Consider the following 22,399-nt stretch of genomic DNA (forward strand, 5'->3'; position numbering starts at 1 on the left):
TGTTTCCCACAGTGGCTGCACCATTTTACATTCCAGCCAGTGGTTCTCCACCCTTGCCAACAATGATTCTTTTCCTTTTTTATGCTGACAGCCATCCTGTTGGGTACGAAGTGGCAGCTCATTATGGCTTTGATTGGCATTTCTCTAACGACAAATGATGTGGAGCATCTTTTCATGTGTTTGTTAGCCATTACGTCTTCTCTGGAGAGATGTCTAGGCAAGCCCTCTGCCCATTTTTGATTTGGGTTATTTGTCATTATGTTTTAGGAGTTCTCTGTATGTCCCGGATATTGAACTCTTGTCAGATAGACACTTTGCAAGTATTTCCTGCCATTCTATAGATTGTCTTTCACTTTCTTGATGAAGATCTTTGATGCACCAAAATCTTTAATTTTAATGAACTTCACTGGTCTGTTTCCTCTTTTGTTGCTTGTGCAGTTGGTGTTACATCTAGAATTCATCTTCAATTCTAAAGTTGTAAAGATTTACCTCTATGTTTTATTCTACTTCTACAGTTTTAGCTTTTATATTTAGGTCACTGACCCATTTGGGGTTCATTTTTTAATATGGTATAAGGTAGGCATCTAACCGCATTTTTTCACATGTGGAGATCCAGTTGTCCCAGCACCAGTTGATGAAGAGACTGTTTTTCCCCCATTGAATGGACATTCTTATCAAAAACCAACTGGCCATAGATGTGTGGGTTAGTTTTTGGACTTTCAGTTCTATTCCATTGGTCTTTATGTCTGTCCTTATGCCAGTAGCACGCTGTTTTAATTATATTTGTAGCAAGTTTTGAAATCATTAGATCTGACTCCTCCAACTTTGTTCTTTTTAAAGACTGTTTTGCTTTTGGGGTCCTCTTGCTATTCCATATGGATGTAAGGATCAGCTTATCTATTCTTGCAAAAAAATGCCATTGGCATTTTTGGATAGGTTTTAAATCTATAGGTCACTTTGGGTAGTGTTGACATGTTAACAATATTAAGTCTTCCTACCCATGAACACAGATGTCTTTCCATTTATGTAGGTCTTTTCATATTTCTTTCAGCAATGGTTTTGTAGCTTTTAGTGTATAAGTCTTTCACCTCCTTTTTAAAATTTATTCATAGGTATTTCATTATTTTATTTTATTTTTTAATTTTTTTAATGTTTTTTTATTTCTAGGGGAGAGAGAGAGAGAGAGACAGCGTGAGCAGGGGAGGGACAGAGAGAGAGGGAGTCACAGACTGAAACAGGCTCCAGGCTCTGAGCTGGCAGTCAGCACAGAGCCCGACGCGGGGCTCGAACCCACGAACCGCAAGATCATGACCTGAGTGAAAGTCGGACGCTTAACCTACTAAGCCACCCGGGCGCCCCAGGTATTTCATTATTTTAGATGCTGTTGTAAGTAGAATTGCTTTCCTGTTTTCCTTTTGTATTGTTTGTTGGGATATAGAAATACAAGTGATTTTTGGATATGTTAATCTTATACCCTGTGGTTTTGCTTACATTATTAGCTTTGGCAGGTCTCTTGTGGATTTTTTTATATGTAAGATCATGTCATCCATGAATAGAGATTGTTTTACTTATTCCATCCCAATTTGGGTGCCTTTTACTTATTTCTCTTATCTAATTTCTGTCTAGAACTTCCAGTATGAAACTGAAAAGTAGTGGTGAAAGTGGGTTTCCATGTCTTGTCCCAATCTTAGGGAGAAAATCTCTTACCACTGAGTATAATATTAGCTGTGGGGTTTTTTTGTAGATGTCTTTTATCATGTTGAGAGAGTTCCCCCTCTACTCCTAGTTTTTTGTTTCTCTTGTGAAACAGTGTTGGATTTTGGCAAATACCTTTCCTGCATCAAGATGATCATGTTTCCCCCTTCACTCTAGTGATGTGGTGTATGACATAGACTGACTTTATTTTGAACTATCCTTGCATATTTAAAAAAAAATGTTTATTTTGAGAGAAAGAGCGAGAGCATGTGTGCATGAGTGGGGGAGAAGCAGAGAGAGGGAGAGAATCCCAAGCAGGTTCCATGCTGTCAACTCAGAGCCTGACACAGGGCTCAATCTCACAAAGCATGAGATCATGACCTGAGCTGAAATCATGAGTTGGACGCCTAACAGACTGAGCCACCCAGACGCCCCGAACTACCCTTGTATTTTGGGGCTCTTCCTCATTTTGATTTACTCTCTCATTTTTATGAAGCACATCCTCCAGTGGCTTTCTGAGGAAAGGTTCACAGGAGATAAAAGTTTGAACCATTGTATGTTCGAAAATGTTCTTTCTGACTTCACATTTGATTGACAGTTCGGCTGGGTACAGAATTCTAGGGTGGAAATAACCTTCTGTTGGAATTGTGAAAACATCGCTCCATTCTCTTGCTTCCAGCCTTGCTATTGAGAAGTTCAGTGCTATCGATTCATGTTTCTTTGGATGAGACCCGTTTTATTCCTTCTGGAAGCTTTTAAATCCTCTTTGTTCTCATTATTCTGATATTTCACAATAGTGTAGCTTAGTGTCATTCCTTTTACATCCACTGTTTTGGGTGTTAAGTATAACCTTTCAACTTGGTGACTGGCATCTTGCAACTCTGTGAAATTTCCTTATTGTAAAAGGTTTTTTTTTAAATATAATTTCTCTGTTCTCTTTTATTGGCATTCCTATTAGTTGTATGTTGGACCTCCAGCTAGTCCTTTAATATTATTTCCCGTTTTTCATTTGTCTTTTTATTCCACTTTCCGGGTAATATTAACTTTATCTTTCAACCTGCATGTTGAATTATCTCTGCAATCAATTTTAAATTTCCAAAGGTCCTTTCTTATCTCTTAATGTTCCTTTTCCTTTTACAGCAGACATGGGTGGTAGAGGACTAGCTTCTACAAGTGGAAGAATCAACTCTTCTATAATAGGGAGGAAAGAAGTAAGGATGGAAATGGATGGGAGGAGATTGGTAGATGAGCTGGCAGGCAGGTGGAGGTATTCCTCCTGATGACTTTCATTTTCTCTGTGATATAGACGAGGAACACATGTATTGAGACAACAGGGAAGGTAATGGGGCAAGAGGTTTGAAGAGCATGAAAGGGGAAATCAAAGATAGCCCCCACAAAAAAACATGTGTTTCCTGGGCAGCCCTGAGGGTCTACACCAAAGCCAGAGACCATCAGTCAACCATGGCACCAATCCTTACTCAGATAAGCTCCCGGGACAGGTGTGGAGAAGATGGGCTTTGGACAGTTCCATGGTTGGTATTCTAGCTAAGTAGTCTGGAAGAGCAGCAGGGCAAAGAAATTAAGGATACTGACAAGAAAGGGATTGATGTGATCGAACAGGGCATTTCTGCCCCTTTCCCATCTGCTCACAGTCTCTGGGAAACTTGAGTCTAACCATTCAGCTTGACATTTCCCTACCTGACAGTTCAATGTTATTTTAAAAACTGGAGGCTTCATTGAATTTTCTGCCCTTGACCATTTTTAAACTGTCAAGGATCAGGCCCTTTCCACACTATTCTTTGGGGGTTCCCATTGTTTATATTTCTCAGTATAGACAGGTATATCCATTTATCTTTATCCTTCGTTTCTTATCTTTAAAATAGAATAAGGATGCCTAACAACAAAGAGAATGCTTTATTCTCTTCAGTGATGGCACTATTGATATATATTTCATGTTTTCTGGATGTTTTACCATGAAAATAGGAACAGACTCTGACTACATATCATCCCGATGTTCCAAGTTTATTTATGTTGTTTCAATACACTGACAAGACACCACAGCTTTAACTTTTTCTCTCTCAAGAGTCACTTTATCTTAAACCAGAGTATTCTCTTAAAGAACACACATGCACGCGCGCGCGCACACACACACACACACACACGGCAAATACAAAAACAATTCCACCAAAGTGCATGTGAATGAAAGTGCAAACAGGCTTCATTTTCAAACTCTGGGATCATTCTCTGCTTCAGAAATTAAACAGAAAGGCCCTCAGTGCCCTAAGCCAGGCCTGGGCAAGGGCTGGGAGCGGCTGCCAGGGCCAAAGTGTAAGCGGTGTCTGCTGCTGGAGAGAAGGGCAGAGGCACATGGCATGGGCACTGGCGCCAAACCCCTCCCATCACTGGGCACCCAGGTCAAGGTGCGATGATCTCATCCGGGGACAGGATGGGGTGAAGGGGCAGTAGGGCAGATTTCTTTCTCTCTTTTAATGTTTTTTTTTTTCCCAAAGAGTTTGACGTTGGTGCAGAAAGTGCTGAAATTTCAAAGTTCAGAACCTGGGGGCCCTTTTCTCAAGGACCTCAGTCCACCTTGCCCTTCCTGTGGGCAAGCACTAGAAGTGTGGTTGGTAGATCCACGTGGCAAGTTGTCCGAGCCCCACTCCCCGGGACAGGTGAGGTTCTGCAGCACAGCTGTGCACACTTCTGCCCTCTCCTCACACCACAAAGCCAGTGAGCATCTCTCCCCAGTTTCAAAGAGGAGCAGACAAAGCCAAGGGACTGGTGAGTTTTGCCACCACCCAAGCAACCAAGTCAGAGAGGCTCAGACTTGCCCTTCTTTACTCTTGGCCAAGGGGGCAACGCGACCTCTGTAAACTCAAGCATCAGCCAGAGGCAGGGACTGCCCACTTTCCTCCCAAGATGCCTGTGCTCAGAGCTGCCTCTCGGGGGTCGAAGGGAAGAACCTCTGAAGCCAGACGGGAGTTTAGCTGGGTGGCCGCAAGGCTACCCCGGCAAAGCTGTGTGAGCCCACATAAGAGACAGTCCACTACTGGACTGCGGCAGGAAATCCACAGAACTTTGAGTGCCCCACTTCAGTGGGAAAGATAAAGCTTCATATTTTAACAATAATAGCCCTTGACACTTCCCCAACATCGAGCCTCATAGCTGCACCTGTCGAACACTCCCAAGTGTGCCCTAGGTGCACACATACCACATGACTGAGGGAAGCGGCCTGGCTCTGTACCCTGCGGGCCCATTTCAGCACCTGGGGCCACAGGAGCCTGGCGGTTGCTCCTCACCTCTGTGTAGGGACAGCTCCTGCTGGGCACTCTGCCTTGGCCCCACCCCGGCTGGTTTGGCAGTGGCTCAGTGGAGGGCAGGCCCCTACTTGGACGGAAAGATCTAAGTCCCAGAGCCCCCAGCAGGCACCTGGCTGGCAGTGCAGGACAGACAGATGGTGGTACGAAAGGCTTATGGGCCACAGAGAATTCAAAGATAGAGGAATTCACCTTCCCAAAGCCCAAGTGCAAGTGGGCTTTGTAAGACTCCACGAAAGCAAGACATTTAAGGGAAAGGCTGAATGTGATGTCGTGAGGTATGTGTGCTAGACAGAGCAGCACATTCCCACAGCCACAGGCCTGGCAGGTGTGGGGCCCTTACCCCACGGGCAGTGCCTTGGCTGAGATGCGTGGCTGCAGGGAAGGATGCCAGGCCCAGCTTTGGGGACCATCATGCCTGCCGGAGCTGCCCCTCTGGCCAAAGACCCGAGATTGTCTGATATACCCTTGAACTCCTCTTCCCCACACCTGATAGAGGAAGAGTATACGGGGAACATTCATGGAGCCTTGACCTTTCCTGCAGAGGTAAAACAGGCTCTAACCACCTATTCTGCCGGAAACAGGACCTGCTGTGGACCACTAAAATGCTAGCTGATCCAGAACTGGGCATGCTTACGAATGCATCTTGGCTTGGAATCCCCCATTTGTGGGTAAAAGGGAGAAAGGCATCCAGAGACTCCCAGTGGGCCTATGAAAACGTGTTTCTGAGGCTCACCCATCGAGGAGGGAAGAGCCAGAGGGTCTGGGTGGGCATTGCCCAGGCCCCAGCCGGAAACCAGACAGCAGAGCGAATATGTGTGTGGCAGGGTCACTTCTTGGCAGGAGCCAAGAACAGAAAAGCACGGAGAGATGCTGAAGAGAAATGAGCCTCTGACGGGAGGCCTCCCATTTTACCAGATTGTCCTTAACTGCTGAGAAAGACCCTTTGGCGACAAAACAAGTCAGCTGGAGATGTGGGGCTGCCACAGGCAGGGCACCTCCAGTCTGCTCCACTGGTAATGCTCCTCCAGCCCAGTCACACCTTCCCTGGTGTGCCTGGTGGCAGATGAGCCCCAGGACGCGGGGGCCAGGACTCCAAGGGCTCCTCTGCTTCCACATACCTTGTAGGAAGCAGCCCCAGAGAGAAGGAGGACCCCTGGTAAGATGTAGAGGGTGTTGGGGGCACAGGGGGGGATATGAGGAATTCAGGTCAGGAAGGAAGCATCAGCTGCGGAGGGAGGCCCAGCTCAGGCTGGAGGAGAGCCCAGCCCTGAGCCACTCACTTTAAGGTGTCATCGGCGTTTTTGAACATGAGAATGGCGTTATAGATCTTCAAGGCTGGGCCCAGCTTGACGCTCATGATCTTCACAATGTCCGCCTGTGTCAGCAAAAGGAAGGCCTCGCCGTCAATCATCTGAGGGGTTGGGGGAGGGAGGTGGAAGGAAAGTGGGGAGAAGGTGGAGAGGGCCGTGGGGAAGGCAAGGCGTGAAGGGGAGGTGGGGCATCCGTGGGGAGTGGGGAGGAGAGAAAGAGAATAGGGAGTAAAGGATATATGGGAGGAGGGACGGAGGACAGAGACGGGAAGAGGAAGGCAAAGGAGAAAGGAGAAGGGAGGGAGAAAGGAAAAAAGGAAGACAGCAATGGGGACAGAGAAGGAAAGAGAGATATCCACTGGTTTCCCCATGCTCGCACACACACTCTTTTTCTTTCTGCTGACTGGTCTGATTTCAATGTGTGTTTGCATAATATCTTCTCAGTCCTCACTGACAGTGGCCTCAAAACACCAGCTGTTGCGGTCCCCCCATAACTCCACTGGGGCTGAGAGTGAACAGGCAGACTCTGTGGGTGCGTCTGGGTGATGCAGCATGAGGTACATGATATCACCTATGAGCCCTTATTCTTAAGAGGGGGGTTGGGGGGCAGGGAGGAGGGATGGGTGATTTAATCTGAATCTGGCAGACTTTCCTTAAGATCATCAGTGCTGACCGCCGGACTGGACAGTCTGACTACCCGTTAAGACCACCTGTCTGCTTTGCTCTAGTTTCTCACTCATGAAATGCCCCCTCTAATGACGGGTCTGTGTCCCGGCTGGAGAGAATCTTGACCCGTGTGTCTGAATGCATCAGTCCAGCCAGACAAAGTCCACTCCCTGGAGCCTGCTCCTTCTTGGGGAAGTCGATGCCGTGGAGCAGATCCTGGAAAAGATCATCCTCAGCCCTCACAAAGGCCCTGCTCCCCACTGAGCCTCCATTTGCTGCTGGCAGCCCACCCTTCCGCCCCTTAGGCCATCCTTTTGTATCACAGACCACGTTGAACTGCGAGAGGAGACGGGGTAGGTGCTCTGGGGAGGGTGTCAGGGGGAGGCGGCTGGAGGCCCTCCGGCGTGGTTCTGTGGCTGGCTGGACGCATGCACTCAGAGAGCACTTATGACTCTTGTCACCAAAGGAAGACCTCTAAAGGGTACCACATGGTTCTATTTCATGAAACACGTGTGGTGAAGGTGTGGCTTAAAACACAGAAGGCTTAGTTATCAAACGACAAGCTGTCTGAGACTGGAAAGGCTCATTAATATCAGAGATGACAGAATCAAGATTTAAAACAATGAGACTATGAAACCAACAAAATAACATTTAATAGGGATAAATGTAAAGTTTTACATTGGGTTAATTAAAAAAAAAACAACACACAAACCCAGTGGTACAAGTAACAAAGTGGAAGATGTGGTTAGACTATAATGGATAATTGATATAAAAGGCACTTGGGGACTTTCATGACCTCCAAACTGGTCTGATGTGGCTGTAATAAAGCTCATGCAAACTTAAATTTTGCTAAAAAAAATCATAGGGTTTATATCAGGGGAAGAGAAAACAACCCAAATATCCATTAACAGAACTGTGGACTATTCATAAAAAGGAGCCCCACTCAGCAATACAAATGAACAAACTACCAGATACACAAGAACATGGATGAACCTTGAAAACGTTACACTGAGTGAAAAGAGACAAGACACCAAAGAATAGGAGCTGGGCCCATTTATATGAAGTTCAAGAACAGGTAAAACTAACTGATGGTGCTAGAGATTAAAACAGCGGTTGCCCATGAGGGCAGGGGCTCACAAAGGGGCCAAGAAAGAGCGTTCTGGTATGATGGAAATGTTTTACGTCTTGACTGAAGCACTGGGTTCCAGGTGTACACATTTCACAAAACTTGTGGAACTGTACTTTTAAGATGTGTGCATTTCGTTCCATGTACGTTTTTATCGCCATTAAAAAAAATCTGAGTGGAGGTGATAACTGGGAGGCTGTGCAGGTGTCGGGGCTGGGGGTGTATGGGAAATCTCTGTACCTTCCTCTCAAGTCTGCTGTGACCCTAAAACTGCTCTATAAACTCCTTTTAAATACAAACCCAAAAAACGTCTAGGGAGGGAGGACACAACCGGCGTGTTCTGTGATGGTGAGAAGGCGTCTGAAACCGGGCTACAGCTGCGGACACACGTTACAGTAAGATCACCAGCCCACAAGGCAAGCAGCCCACGTGGGGAGGAGGTGGGGGCCCCACCATGCAAGGGTCCTATGAAGAAATGGCTGGCTGTGTTGGGTCTGGATAAAGAGATTCTTCTAGGGGAAGAGGAGCACACTTCCTTCTTCTGGGCACCTGACCTGGAGGGGCTGAGACTACAGGTTTCTAGGTGAAGGGGGATGCATAGATTCTTTGGAAAGAAGACCTAAGCAAACTCCAAGGCCCCTTCCGGGTTTTCAGACTGTGTAAATTAGGAGAGTCACAGTAAAGTTCTTTACTCGAAGACAACTATTAAAAATCAGAACCACTACTGAGCCCCCACTGCATCAGGCATTCTTGCATAGTGGTATGATTTCTGTACTACGCTACAGCACGCTGGTGATACAGCTGCACTAGACCGTCTGGTACAGTGATCCATTCACCATGTCCAATGCTCACAATGATCCTGCACGGTTGTCATCGTCATACCCCTTATACCCGCTTTCTCTCCATCTTATAGACAGGAAGATGTGACTCAGAGACAATAAAGAGCTCAAACTAGCAGAACTGGGGTTCACGTCCACACTGCCTGTAAAGCTGGAGTTCTTTTATGCACAATTCACGGCTTCTTATCCTTGGGAAGCTTCTGGGTCTCGGTTTTAAGTATGTGTTAGGACACTTGCAGTAAAAGGCAACACCTGTGCTATTCAAGACACACTTTAACTTGCTGTCCCCTTGTGAAGCTAGGTTTAGAAAACAAGCTGGGCAGAGAGCAGAGGGGAGTGAATGGGGCCCTGTCTCCAGGAGCCATTTTCCTTCCTGAGGATGATCTGAACACAGAGGGTTTGCAAGCTGGGCCACGGTCCAGACCACGTTTTTCCCAGAGACGTGGGTCACTGTGACCAGTCTCCGGCAGGTGGGATGACAGAGGGCCCTCCCTAGCAGAGGGGACGGCGTGGTGAGGCCACCTGCTCCCTGCAGTCTCACCCAGAGACCCTTCTGTCCCCACTCTGCACTTGCACCTCACCTCACCTCATCTTTGAAGAGTCGTGCCTGGTCCTCACAGCCAGTCAGGGTCTGAACGAAGCTGAAGACCTTGGAAACCAAAGAAGACGCATTGCCAAGGAGACGGGGACTTGGGGGTGTAGGGGAGAGGGGGGCCCAGGTGGACTTGGTGTTCTCTGGGCTTTGACAGTGTTGCTTTTTCTTGTCAACCCAAGAGGATCCTTGTATCTCTGGTGCTGGGTGAGCGAGGGAGGGCCCAGGTGAAGCCTGTCTCTCCTGCTGGACCCCACGCGAGCTAGCAGCATGCCCCTCTCCCCACCCACTAGGGCAGGCCTGCTGGCCCACGTCTCAGTCCCTGCCGGGCACCAGGAGGGGCTGTGGATGGGAGGGGGGAGCAGGAAGGGGTGTCAGGTGCAGTGCCTGCCTCTGCCTGACCAGGGCCTTCCCCGAGCCCTCCCGTCAGGGTGTGGTGTGGTGAGAGGGCCAAGCAGGGGAGAGGAATGGGGAGGGTCCTCGCTCTCACCTCATCAATGGTCCACTTGGCCACCGTTGAGGCCGAGATGCCTGCCACCCCCGGCAGGAGCTTGCAGTGCTGCTCCCAGCACACGGACAGTGAGCGGTCAGGGCGGGCCGACAGGGCTGATGTGAAGAGGGACTGGTGCGTGGCGTCGGGAGCTAGTGCTGAAGGCAGAGGCAGAGGCTGGCGCTGAGGACTCAGCTGGTCCCTTGGGCCTGCTCCTACCCATGCCCCTCGGGGGGACCAGGGCCTCCTACCCATGCCCCTTGGGGGGACCAGGGCCTCCTACCCATGCCCCTTGGGGGGACCAGGGCCTCCTACCCATGCCCCTTGGGGGGACCAGGGCCTCCTACCCATGCCCCTTGGGGGGACCAGGGCCTCCTCTAAGAGTCTTGCAGAGCCGAGAGGGAGATGTGACTCCTCGTCCACCGCCCGGTTCCTCCTGAAGTGAGCGCCTCACTGTACAGACTCTCTGAGCCGGCTGTTAGGAATGACCCAGCTCCATCTCTGAAGCTGCAGCAACCGGGGCCCCCACAAGGGGGTGCTGTAGCATCCCTGACTGTTCTCTAGATACCTTGTACCAGGATGGCCTCCGAGATCCCAGCGGCTCAGCCCTAACAGCAGAAGCCTGTCCTGTTTGCCTTCCTTTTCCTGCCCTGACTCTGGCAGAGTCAGGGCGATTCTGTGTGAGAACCCAGCCCGCAAGCGTCCACCACTGCTTCCAGCTCCATTCCTCTCCCCTACCCGCTCCCTAGCCTGTTCTGGCACCTAGAAGGCGATCCCTGACTCCTCGCCAACTCCACGCTGCCTGTCACCCTGCTTCCTGACCTGCTCCGTAGTCCTGGCTCCTGGCCTCCAGCCTCGGCCGCTGTACGATCTCATGAGTGACGCTGCTCTGCTTGGCCTCATCCTTAGCCAGGCCTGGCCCTCACCTGCCTGGACTTCATCTACCTTTGGCAGCTCTGACACACCTGGCCCCCGCCTACTTACCAGCCTTGACTGGCCTTGGGTCGTGTGGCCACTGTCCCATGGGGCTTGTCCTGCCTCTGTCTACCCACAGTCCAGGAGAGCTGCCTCCCTCTTGTTCACTAGGTGTTAGTCCTAGACACATGGCTGCAGCTCGCCACTGCCCGTCCCCAGGGGCCATCCCCCCGCTCCTCACAGACTGGCCTTCCCTGCCCCTTTGGCCCTTAGCTTCAGCCTTTCACCCTGACTCCTCTGCACCTCCAGTCACTCTCAGAGCCTCTGAGATTCTGTTGCAGAGACTCTTCCTGAAGAACTGGAACAGCTTAAGTCCCTCCCAGAAACTGTGCAATGAGCCAGGAGATCTCTCATGGTCTCTTCTAGCCTAAAACGATGTGCATTCAACTCAAATAAGGCATGATCCCTAGTGTTCCTGCTGTGTATCAGGCCCTGTGCTGCATTAAAACAAAATGTTTTTAATGTTTATTTTCGAGAGAGAGAGACAGAGACAGAGTGTGAGAGGGGGAGGGGCAGAGAGAGAGGGAGACACGGAATCTAAAGCAGGCTGCAGGCTCTGAGCTGTCAGCACAGAGTCTGATGTGGGGCTCGAACCCATAAACCGCAAGATCATGACCTGAGTTGAAGTTGGACGCTTAACTGACTGAGCCACCCAGGAGCCCCAGGCCCTCCCTGTGCTGAAGATGTAAGATGAATCTGTCACCCAAAGGAGGGCTTGGTCACCTTGTCCCTCCCTTTGGAGCATGTTATGAGCTTAACCATGTTCCCCCAAAGGCATATGTTGAAGCCCAACCCCTCAGTACTTCTGCACAGGGCTGTGCAGTTAACCCTTGAACAATGTGGGGGTTAGGGGCACCAACACCCCACGCAGTCAAAAATCCATGTGTAACTTTGACTCCCTCGAAACTTTACCACTAATAGCCTACCGTTGACTGGAAGCCTTACTAATAACATAAACAGTCAATTAACATATATTTTGTATGTCATATGTATTATATCCTGTAGTCTTACAATAAATGAAGCCAGAGAAAAGAAAACATCATTCAGAAAATCACAAAAAGCCACATTGACAGGGTTGTGTGCAGCTCAAGTCCCTGCTGCTCAAGGGCCAACTGTATTTGGAGATGGGGGTCTCTGAACAGGTGACTAAGTTAAAACAAGGCTGTTCGGGTGGGCTCTCCTCCAATCTGGGGTCCTCGAACCCACGTAGGGAGACACTGGGAGAACAATGCATGCAGCGCAGACCACGTGAGGACACAGAGAGAGAACGGCCACCTGACGTCTCAGGAGAAGCCAGCCCTGCAGATACCTTGATCTTGGACTTTTAGCCTCCATAAGCGTGAGAAAATGAATTTCTGTTGTTTAAGCTACCAAGTCTGTGGCACTTGGCTGTGGCGCCCAAGTTAAGGCAAAGGAGACGGAGAGGTGGGCGGACATCCGGGTTAGGCGCTTCTGGCCTGTTACGCCAGCAGCACAGAGCAGGAGTGAGCTCTGAGTTTGAATGCCAGCTCTGCCCCTTAAGAGCCGAATGGCTTTGGGCGAGCGGCTTCACCCTCTGAGCCTCTTGTTCCTCTTCTCTCAGAAAAAGAGAATGCCGTCCCCATTACATGTGAGGGTCAGGGACAGTGTATGTACAGCACCTGAAACAGTGCGTGGCCCATAGTAGGTGCTCAGTAAACAATACTAGTAACTACTGTTATTTCAGGTACTTGACGCTTGGAAGTATTGCTCATGTCTTCAAATGGGACTGCGACTCAGAGATATTAAGCAGTTTGCTTAAGGTCGCGCAGCTAGAAAGTGAAAGCCAAGGCCTTCCCAGGAGGCCTAGAATCAAGGGGAACAGGGCTGGGGGCATACTCCTGCCACACAGTGGAGAACCAGAGGCCCAAAGAAGCTCACAGTCCCTCCTGCAGACCCACAGCAAGGCCACAGGAGAAGTGGGACTGGAACCCGTGGACACTCCTGTGTTCCTGCCACTGCTCTATGCTCTGCCAGTGCCTGAGAGGAGGAGGTGGCCTCCCTTCCAGCTGTCTCCTCTAGGTCCCCCTGGTGACTCATCCCACCAGTTGCTAAGCACTCACTGTGCTTAGTGAAGGCATAGTAGATGACCCAGGACTTACTCGGGAAATCTTCTTGAGGGATCTTCCGATACTTCGGAGGGCGTCCAATCCTGGAGAGAGAGGGACCGGGTCCGTGGCAGGGAATCAGTGCCCGGCCCGGCCCGAGAGGACCCTAGGCCCTGCACCCTTGCCCTCCGCACCGGCCATGATGGCGAGGCTTCTTCCTTAGGGAGAAGCCTGAGAGGTTCCTCTTACGGGCCGAGGCCTCCGTGTCGGACAGCTCCGCCTTCAGTCGACTCTGGTTCCTCTCAGCCAGTGGGCAGCCTGAGAGGCAATGGTGAGCTGTGAACTTGCCTGTGACGTGGCCAGAACCATCGCAACCAGGAGTGGGGCACTTCCTGGGGAAGCGGAAGAAGGTGGCATAAGTTGGGCTGAATCTGCTTGTTTCCACGGAGTCCTTCCCTACTCCAGCCCCACTGGGAGAGGCCTGGAGAACCCTGATTGGCTGCACACAGTAGGTGTAAAAGAGCCCCTATCTGAACAAGGCCTGAGGGTCTCTTAGCAGGAGCCCTTCACTCACCGGTGGTGAAAGTTGTACTTGGAGGTCCTAGTGTGAGGCAGGCTCCGACAACTGAGAGGAGGACAGCCCCCAGGGGAGGCAGAGGTGGGTTCTCTGGGTCCTGGGGCAGCAGGAAGAAAAGAGTCAGCACAGCGTCCTTGGTGGGGGTGTGAGATGGGAGGAGGGACGGCAGGGAAGGAACAGTTTCTATGGGGAAGGTTAGCACTAGGAGCGAGTTCCCCCACTACAGGGGCCCTAGACTGTGGCATCATTTCCTACTCTTGGGCATCTGCCCCCTTTCGAGAATGAGGGCTTGGCTCTCGTACATTCTGTTGAAATCTCAGGCCATGCTCTGCCCCTGAGAGAAGGAAAACCCTCTGGGAGAAGATCAACTCAGAGCTGGTGTGGGCACAACTGTACCTTAGAAGCTGCATCAGGCAGGTTCCTATTATTCTGTTTTGTTCCCTGTTTCACTCTCAAGGCGTTGGTAACTTTCTTTGGGCCCTACTCAGGTTTGGAGAATAACTGAGAAGGATCAATACCCGACGTGACTTGGAGCCGAGGAGTCCAATGACCTGACCTCCAACCCCTCTTGCAGAGACCAGGATTTTATTTAAAGAAACCCGGTTTCCTCGGCAAACATAATGTCTGCTCCATGTGGCTCTGGTGGATGCTGAGATAACTCCCTGGGTGCATAACTCCCTCCTAGGCACAGGCTCCCAAGTGAGCTCGGCCCTGCACATCTCAGTACCCTAAACCCAACAACTGTGCAGCGTGGCAGAGACCACTGAGGCAGGGGGTGTGGGATTCCAGAGCTCACTGTGGGCACTAGGACCCACGTGTGCATGGTCAGAACCCCCGGGCGAGCTGCAGGGGTGGGGGGGAACTGTCAGAGCTTGCAGGTTGAGGCGGACATCAGCAGGAGAGGGTCAGAGTGTCTGAAGGGTACACACGGAGAGGGGGCTGCAGAGGATGCCCCGTCTTGGAGCACCAGCCCGCGGGGTGGATGTCTGGATGGTCAGCATCAATCCAGAAGTCATAGGCGTGACTCCAGCCATCAAAGTGGAGCTGGGGAGGAAAGGCCCTTGGAGGTCAGGTGTTCCTCGTGGAGCCCAGCTCAGCCAGGAGGACCTCCAGGCTCCAGGAGGCTCTCCCCATCCCTGGGGCCTGTCAGAAGCAAGATCCTGGATTGGAAGAACCAAGGCGCCAACCTCACAAAAATCCACCTCTACCACCACACTTTCCAAGGGCTTTACTCATTAACTTACTGGCACTTATGAGCTCAGAGAGGGGAAATGACTTGCCCAAGCCCACAAAGGTTAAGTCACAGATGAGGCTTGAGTGAGACCCCAGATCTTTGACCTTGAATGTAGAGCTCTCTTCCCACAACCTGCAGCCTCCCTGATGTCTGATTCATGCCATGCCCTTGATCTCTGACCAGTCTACAGAATTCCTGCCCAAACAGCCTGTGCATTCCCCAGCCTGAGGGGCCCAGAGCCACCTTGATCCGATGGTCCTCCACGTCCTCCACGCTGGCCACACGGATCAGGGCTGGGTTCCTGCGGTCCACGGCCTCCAGCTTCATGTTGACCAGGAAGTTGTGTGGGGGTCGCTGCAGGGGGACAGCAGTCTTCAGGCCAAGGCCTAGCTCGGGAGAGCTGAGGCCCCAAGAAAGGAGCCCAAGTGCTGTGACCTAGAAACAGTGGCCTTCCGAAGGCGGAGCACTCCACTTGGCCTCCATTCCATGTGGCTGGCCGAGTGCTCCGTGCCTTCCCAGAGGTCAGCTCTGGGGGCAGAGAAAGCGGACTCACCGCCTTGAAGGCCCAGGTGGGCACAGCAGAGGCCCCAGTTTCTTCCAGATATTTCTCCCAACAGAAGCTGTCAGGGTCTGGGTAGTCTGGAGGAGAGGATGAGAACAATGTCTAGGCACATGAGGGAAGTTCTCTCCTCAAACAGGACCAGGAGAATGGAAGGGGTACAATCCCGCCCGCCCCCCACACCACCAGGGCCAGCTGCTGGCGGGGGCTCCTGAGGCAGAGGGAGCCAGGACCAAGCATGTCGCCACCCCACAGTTAACAGAGAACGCTGAGTCCCCACTCCCCCTTGGTGCTGCTGCTCCAGCTCAAGCCCCAGCCTGTCTGAACCTCTCTGTGTGTGGACCAGCATAATACCCTGAAAGGAAAGGACACATTCTCTTTGCTCTAGACTCCTGCTCCCTTGCTGAGAGGGGTCGTCTTAACTTTCTTCCTTTAAACCTCAACAGAGTCAGGGGTTGACAGATCTCTCCTAAAATCAAAGGTTTCTCAGCTCCCAGGCAAAGAAGATGAGGCTGCAGGACACATCTGTCCTCTCGCCCAGACCCTAAAGACCCAGCTAGTGAGGTACTGGTAAGGGACTGGGGGGAGGGCGGTGGGGCCAGGCCCAGGAAGGGGCATTTGCTCAGGCTGTGGGGTCACCTTGTGGAGGGGTGAGGGGCTTTCCTTGCTTCTGGCACCAGCCCACCGGGTGGATGTAGGGGCTGCTGGGATCACACCTGAAACCAAGAATACTTCACTGACCCAAGTGACACTTTGAGGCCTAGGACAGCACGGCGCCAGTGCCCACCCTCATTCTACTGTTTAGTAAGAGCAACACAGATGGCTGATGACGTCACAAAACTGCAGCATTAACCACAAACTCTACGACTACCAACCGTCTAAGGGAAAACCATGAATCACAGGTTTGCTCATCCTAACCTTGGCATTTTTAGAGGAAACATTTAATTTTGCATTGTATTTCTGATGATACAGATCAAAGCCACACAGGACAGTCCGTGATGCCCCGGAGCAAATATCAATGTCAGGACCAGGTAGGGGCTACATGGTGCCTGAGGTCTGAAAGTACTGCCTCCCGCCCCTGCCATCCCCTCACCCCCCCGCCAAGTCTGGGCCCTTCCACTACCAGTAGTCGTAAGTGTCATCCCAGTTGTCAAAGTGCACCAGGAAGCGGCTGTCTACCACGTCGGTCACGCTGGCCACACAGACTAGGGATGGGTTCATGCGGTCAACAGCTTCCAGCTTCATGCCCACCTGGAAGCCCAGGGGTGGGGGACTCTGTGGGCAAGAAGAGGGGCTGCTACGCCAGGCCCAGAACCCACTGGCAAAGGAAGCAATAGGTTCTCTAGGAGTTATGTCAGCACAGAGCCCGATGCGAACTCACAAACTGTGAAATTATGACCTGTCAAGACTAAACAGGAGAGCCGTGGTGTTGGTCAAAAGGAAGGAAAAAGCAAGCTCCCAGAACCGAGGCTTGGACCTTATCCCCAGGGCATGCAGAGCAAACCAAAGCAAGAAATCCAGTGCCCAGGCTGAGATGGTGGGTGCCTGGAGCACAGCACTTCTGTAGTAGGAAGGAGGGTCCTACTGGGTGGGCCCCATACCTGGCCTCCCTCTCCCCGTCGGTCTGCCCAGAGCGCCCTTCCCATTTGGTGTGAGCTGAGAGCACTGGCACACAAGCTCTCTTCTGCTGGGATTCTGTCCCAAAGGGTGGGAATCTGCTCTCGCTCAGGGGGCACTCACGTGGGTCTGGCTCACAAACAGGTGCTTGGGGGCGGCCTGGGCTCTTGTGCTGCGCAGGTACTGGCTCCAGCTGAACTCCTCCTCCTTGTAACCTAGGCCCCTCAGGGAGGGGAAGAACAGAGCGCCGTGCAGACAGAGGCTGGGCCGCCGTGAGTAAGCCCGCACTGAAGCAGCAGAATCAGCAAAGTCCAAGGACCACCCACCCCTCAAGAACCTGCCCAGGGAGACCCTGCTGAGGTGGGACATGACCCGGGTGGACACTCCAAGGGCAAGAGCAAGGCAGAAGCCCTGGGGCCTAGTCACAGCAGGATGGGATTAAGAGAGGCTAGTGGTGGAACGGGGAACAGGGAAGGGGGTCCTGCGGGGAAGAATGGATGGGCCTGAGGGCTCACTGCCTCACTGTGACCAACCTGGCTAGGCTTTACCTTTGGGGGGCTGCAGCTTGTGGCCAGTCTTCTCAAACCAGCCAGCGGGGTGAATGTCAGGGGAGTTGGCATTGATCCAGAAGTCATGGCACTCAGAATACCCATCGAAGTGCAGACGTAGGCGGTAGCCACACACCTAGCCCCATGGAGGGGAATCACAGGGACTCTGAGGCCAGCAGACGCCCACCTCCCTCTCCCTCACTTCTGGCCCAGCCTGGTGGTCTCCAGGGTCTCTTGAATGCGAGCAGGTTCCCCAGCCCACCACTCTTCCCGCATCGGGAACCTTGCCCCACGCTCTCCCATCCTGCCTGCATGGAGGACAGATCACATACTCATGAGCCCTGAGTCTGCGTGTGAGACAGGCAGATTCCAGGACATCCTCCTGCCCTTTGAGCCCTGGACAGAACCGCAAGGGCACTTACCAAGGCTCAGGCCTGTTCAGAGGGCCCCTGATGACCCTTCTGCTACCGTCTCTCACTGCTCCCCCCTCACACTGCTCTGACCTCACTGAGCTGATGGCAGTTCCTTGAACTTGGCTCCCTGTTCTATGCCCAGGACTGTCGCTTCTTCTGCCTGGAACACCTACTAACTCACAATGCATCCCTCAAGGCTTGGCAGGAGGCCTTTCCTCCATGAAGCTCCTCCTGCCCCCTCGGTGCCGCCCTGCTCACATCTGCTGTCCCATGTGGTAAGTTGCTGATGTGTCTATTTGGCTGATTCCCACACAACTGTGGGACTCCCAGAGGACGAGACCATGACTGGACTCATGCCAACACCCCTGCCCTCGAGATCCCTCCTCCTCAGGCTCCCCCAGGACTGCAGGATGCACCATTCAGTAATGTCTCCATGCCCAGTAGTGTGGGTTTTGTTCCTTTCTTAGCTTTTGGTGTGTTCCACCATAACCCCCTAAAGACTGGGTGCTTTCTGAGGGCAGGGCAGTGTCTCCCTCATCCAAGTCAGGCCCTCCATGCCCCAGCAGTCCCCATCAGTCTACCCAGAGAGACATCACCAGAATATGGGAGCAAGCCTCAGCTCACCTCGGCCACAGTGAGGATGAAGTACATGGACGGGTGTTGAGGGTCGATGCCTTCCAACTTCATGCCCAGTCTGAAGCCATTCTTATTATGAGTGACCGCCTGGTACTGTCAATGCACAGATTGGAGAGGACCCAGCCTCCATCCAGCCTTATCCTTGCCTAGTAAGCTTGGGGTGAAGGAACTGCCTTTAGGCCCCATCTGCCTGGTATTACCAAAGGGGTAACTTGTTTGGGAATCTTTAGTGCAGGGATCCAGAGCAGGAAAGACTAACTCCCAAGTCCTCTGAAAAATGTGGGCTAAATCAGGGCTGGATTTAAGGGCTCCCTCTTACCCACGTCATGGGGAGATCAGCATACAGAACTGAGCAGAAGGGACCAGGATTCAAAAGTCCACAGGTGCAGTGACGGATGAGCCTGGGTCCCACCTCTCTACTTCCTCCTATCCTGGGAGCCTCTCAGAGTGAGCCCTTTTCTACTCTGGGACCTTAAACAGCCTCTCCCCCTTCCATTCTTCCAGTCTTTTGAGGGATATCAGACACACAGAACACCAGAAGGTCTGAGTTTGGTGGTGAGTTCTGGACAGGGTATGCAAGCTCTTCCTAGGTAGGAACTATCCGACTCACGTCCTGGAAGAGGCTGACAGGGGCGGTGACAGCCTTCTGCTCCTCCAGGTAGGGCTCCCACGACCAGCTTTCCTTCTTCTCCCCTGATGCTGTAGACAAGAGACAGAAGACTGACCCCTGGACTGTTCCTGATAGATTCCTCATCTGAGTTTCCCCTGACACGCGCGCGCGCGCGCACACACACACACACACACACACACACACACACACACACACACACAACTATCGTCAGGAATCTCCTGGGGAGGGGGAGATAAATTCCCCTATGGGAAATTCAGGTTAGTAATGAGATGCAGACCTGGCCTCCAGGACAGAGAGAAACATCCTTTAAAGACTAGAATAGCTGGCAATGTGTAAGGTAGGCTCACAAGATCAGCCAGAGCTGCCTTTAGCTGAAGGCTACAGACCATGAAAGAGCCTTGCATTTTGCAAAGGCCTGCAGAAATCAATTCATATCCCTTTGGTAAATAGGTCCAGCTTCTTCTAGATACTTCACTGCCTCAATTTTGTCATCTGCGATATGCAGACAACTTCATCTACCACAGGGAGTCGTGTGGAGAAGTACATGAAATGCTGCGAGTAAAAGATCCTCACGAAACACGAAGTGCTGGTCTTGTGTTACTGGTCTTCCTGGGGCTCCATGAAGTCTGTCTGATCTGGATTCTAGCTCTTGGTTACTGCCCTGGATCACTCAGATGTGGAGTGATTTGTCACTCAGGAAGAAGCTTTTTTCTTTAGCTGGAACCACAGTGGCTAGAAGCATCTCCCTAGGAGCTGCCTAAGTTCCCTGGTCACCGTACCGAACCTTGAGATCCCGACCATCTGACCCAGCTAGGCCAAATCAAGTCTTTCCTTCATCAACAGATCCACCAAGCCAGCAGACCTTCTCAGGGACCTACACCATACACCAGCCCAGAGCACACCTCTTCCCACTATCCTCTGCCCGCAGTGACACCTGGAATGTCCCTCCAACACATGACTTGTGTTCCCTCAAGAAATCCTCACTTCTCCCACTCAGCCTTTATCCAGGCTTACAGAGCATCCAGGGGAGGAGAGAGTGCGCTGTGGGACGCCAGGCCTGGCATCGTTTCCTGGTGTCTTGCCACTGCCGTTCCGCATCATCCTGCATAATACCTCTTCGCTTTTCCCAAATCACCACTGTTATCACCAGGCTTCATAACCCCCGAGCCTTTCTCCCTACATTATGTTCTCACTTCTCACTCTTCCCAAACTGTAACATGAGCCACTTGTTGGATTTCTCACCTCAGGCAGCTCTACCCCTCCTGGGCTCCTAGCCCCAAGTTCCTCTTCCCTCAGCCATCCTCCATTGTGGCCAAGCCCTAAGACTACTCCCTGCTCCTGCCCCCGCCCCCCACAGCAGAGACCTCTGACCTCCCCATCTTCAATGTCTTCCATCCCAACCCCCAACCATGCCACTTGCCTCCCTAACCCTTTATTGTCTGGATTCTCTCACTAGAATAATGTCTAACAGGTATACAGACTTTACAATTCACCACCACCACCACCATTTTCAATTCCCTTAACCATTCCTTTACCATCGAGTAGGGCTTCCTGTGTGCCAAGGCTGCTGCCAGAAACTGGGGGTACAGGGATACCTCAGAGACCTCACATACGTGGTTCCCTTTAATTCTCACACTATGTCTTGAGGAGATAGGTAGGACTCATAGTAATCCTTTCCACAGATGAGAAAAGAGATGAGAAATGGAATCCAGTGGAGAGAGGTCTGATTACTAAACCCTTCAGTAATGACTAGACATCTTCTCCCAGACCAAGCCCCAGCCTCCTCCAACTCCCTGTGTCCTTTTCCCATGGAGAATAGTGGACTGAGCTGTTAGCTACATCCTAAAAACGAGATGAGTCCCAAAGCATCTGTGTACGGTTGTACAGTTTGCGCACTGTTCATAGGTGCCCAGCCAAGAGGGTGAATGTGGCTGAAATCCAGCCTGGGCTCCTTGCCAAGCCATGTGGCTAAATCTACTATGAAGAAAGGTTGCCTTTTTTCTAATTGGGTCTGCTCGGAAGGGCACCTTTTTACAATGTGTGTCAAGGCACTGCATAGGCCAGCTGTGGTACTCATCCTCTTGACTTCCAGAAATGCTCCTTTGCTTATTCCTGCTTCTTTGGACTAGACGCTCTTGACTAGCACTTTCTTCAGCTAGCTCAGGCTGTCCAAAACCAAACTCCTACCTTCTCTGCCAAAGCTCTTCTCAATATAGTCCATTCCGGTTGATGGCATCAGCATCCATTCAACCAGTCACACAAGCCAGGAACTTGGGAGGGATCCTTTATGTCTTTTTTTTCACTCCCAGGATCCTTCAGCCCCTGAGTCCTGCTGACTCCAACTTCTACCTGTCTCTCAAATCTATTCCCACCTCTCCATGCTTACTGTTGGTCTCACTTTGAGTCTGGTTCAAGAGCCTCTGGATTGATCTTGCGGCCTCAGATTCAGTCTAGTGCCAGAACAGTTCTAAAATGAAAATGGTTTCTTTCTTTGCTTTCGTCCATAGTGGCTTCTGATTTACAGCCAAAAACCTGAACACTTTTCTGCAGCACACAAAGCTGTCAGTGAACTAGTCTCAGCATGCATTTCTAAGCCCGCATGGTTCTGTGCCTTTGCACATCCTCATCTTGCTGCCTCATAGATGCTGCCCCCATCCTGGCCCTGCCTCTTATCTTCTCACCCACAGCTCTGCCACTGGTATAGGGTTTTACACAGAGAGATAATCACCAAATGTCTGTTACATGAATGACTAGAAGGATGTATGTGTATGTATGCGTGTGTGGACGGCTGGATATATGGATGCAGGGATGTATGGATGTATGGACGCACAGCTGGGAGGAACATCATCCCACCTGCCCTGTGCAGCCTTCCTTGACTGTATGAGGCAGAGCTTATTCCGGGACAGTCCTTTGTACCTATATACTTCAACCACAACAGTTATTATACTATTACATAACTACCTGTTTTCAAAAAAAAATTTTTTAAATCTATTATTTTTGAGAGAGAGACAGTGTGAGTGGGGGAGGAGCAGAGAGAGGGAGGGACAGAGGCTCTGAAAAAGGACTCTGCACTGACAGCAGAGAGCCTGATGTGGGGCTCGAACT

At 51.4% G+C, this 22,399-nt stretch overlaps 1 protein-coding gene across 4 annotated transcripts in view; it reads right to left on the reverse strand.

Moving 5' to 3' along the window:
• L3MBTL1 (L3MBTL histone methyl-lysine binding protein 1) overlaps positions 1-22,399 on the reverse strand; it is a 36,984-nt gene that overhangs the window by 8,002 nt on the left and 6,583 nt on the right. For 2 of the 4 annotated variants that reach the window (XM_077778818.1, XM_077778820.1), the window contains exons 7-21: positions 19,274-19,362; positions 18,652-18,756; positions 17,615-17,750; positions 17,190-17,281; positions 16,573-16,724; positions 16,089-16,165; positions 15,444-15,529; positions 15,134-15,244; positions 14,586-14,700; positions 13,654-13,753; positions 13,274-13,471; positions 13,134-13,183; positions 10,039-10,196; positions 9,543-9,605; positions 6,296-6,390 (exon numbers count right to left, since the gene is read on the reverse strand). In XM_077778818.1, coding sequence (XP_077634944.1) covers positions 6,296-6,390; positions 9,543-9,605; positions 10,039-10,196; positions 13,134-13,183; positions 13,274-13,471; positions 13,654-13,753; positions 14,586-14,700; positions 15,134-15,244; positions 15,444-15,529; positions 16,089-16,165; positions 16,573-16,724; positions 17,190-17,281; positions 17,615-17,750; positions 18,652-18,756; positions 19,274-19,362 — 1,627 coding nt within the window. Of the gene's footprint in view, positions 1-6,295; positions 6,391-7,679; positions 8,495-9,542; positions 9,606-10,038; positions 10,197-13,133; positions 13,184-13,273; positions 13,472-13,653; positions 13,754-14,585; positions 14,701-15,133; positions 15,245-15,443; positions 15,530-16,088; positions 16,166-16,572; positions 16,725-17,189; positions 17,282-17,614; positions 17,751-18,651; positions 18,757-19,273; positions 19,363-22,399 lie in introns of those variants that run through there. The other 2 variants (XM_077778819.1, XM_077778821.1) reach the window with 2 other exon arrangements.

The sequence above is a fragment of the Crocuta crocuta genome, unplaced genomic scaffold (genome assembly GCF_008692635.1).
Source record: "Crocuta crocuta isolate KB4526 unplaced genomic scaffold, BGI_CrCroc_1.0 scaffold248, whole genome shotgun sequence".
NCBI lineage: Eukaryota > Metazoa > Chordata > Mammalia > Carnivora > Hyaenidae > Crocuta > Crocuta crocuta.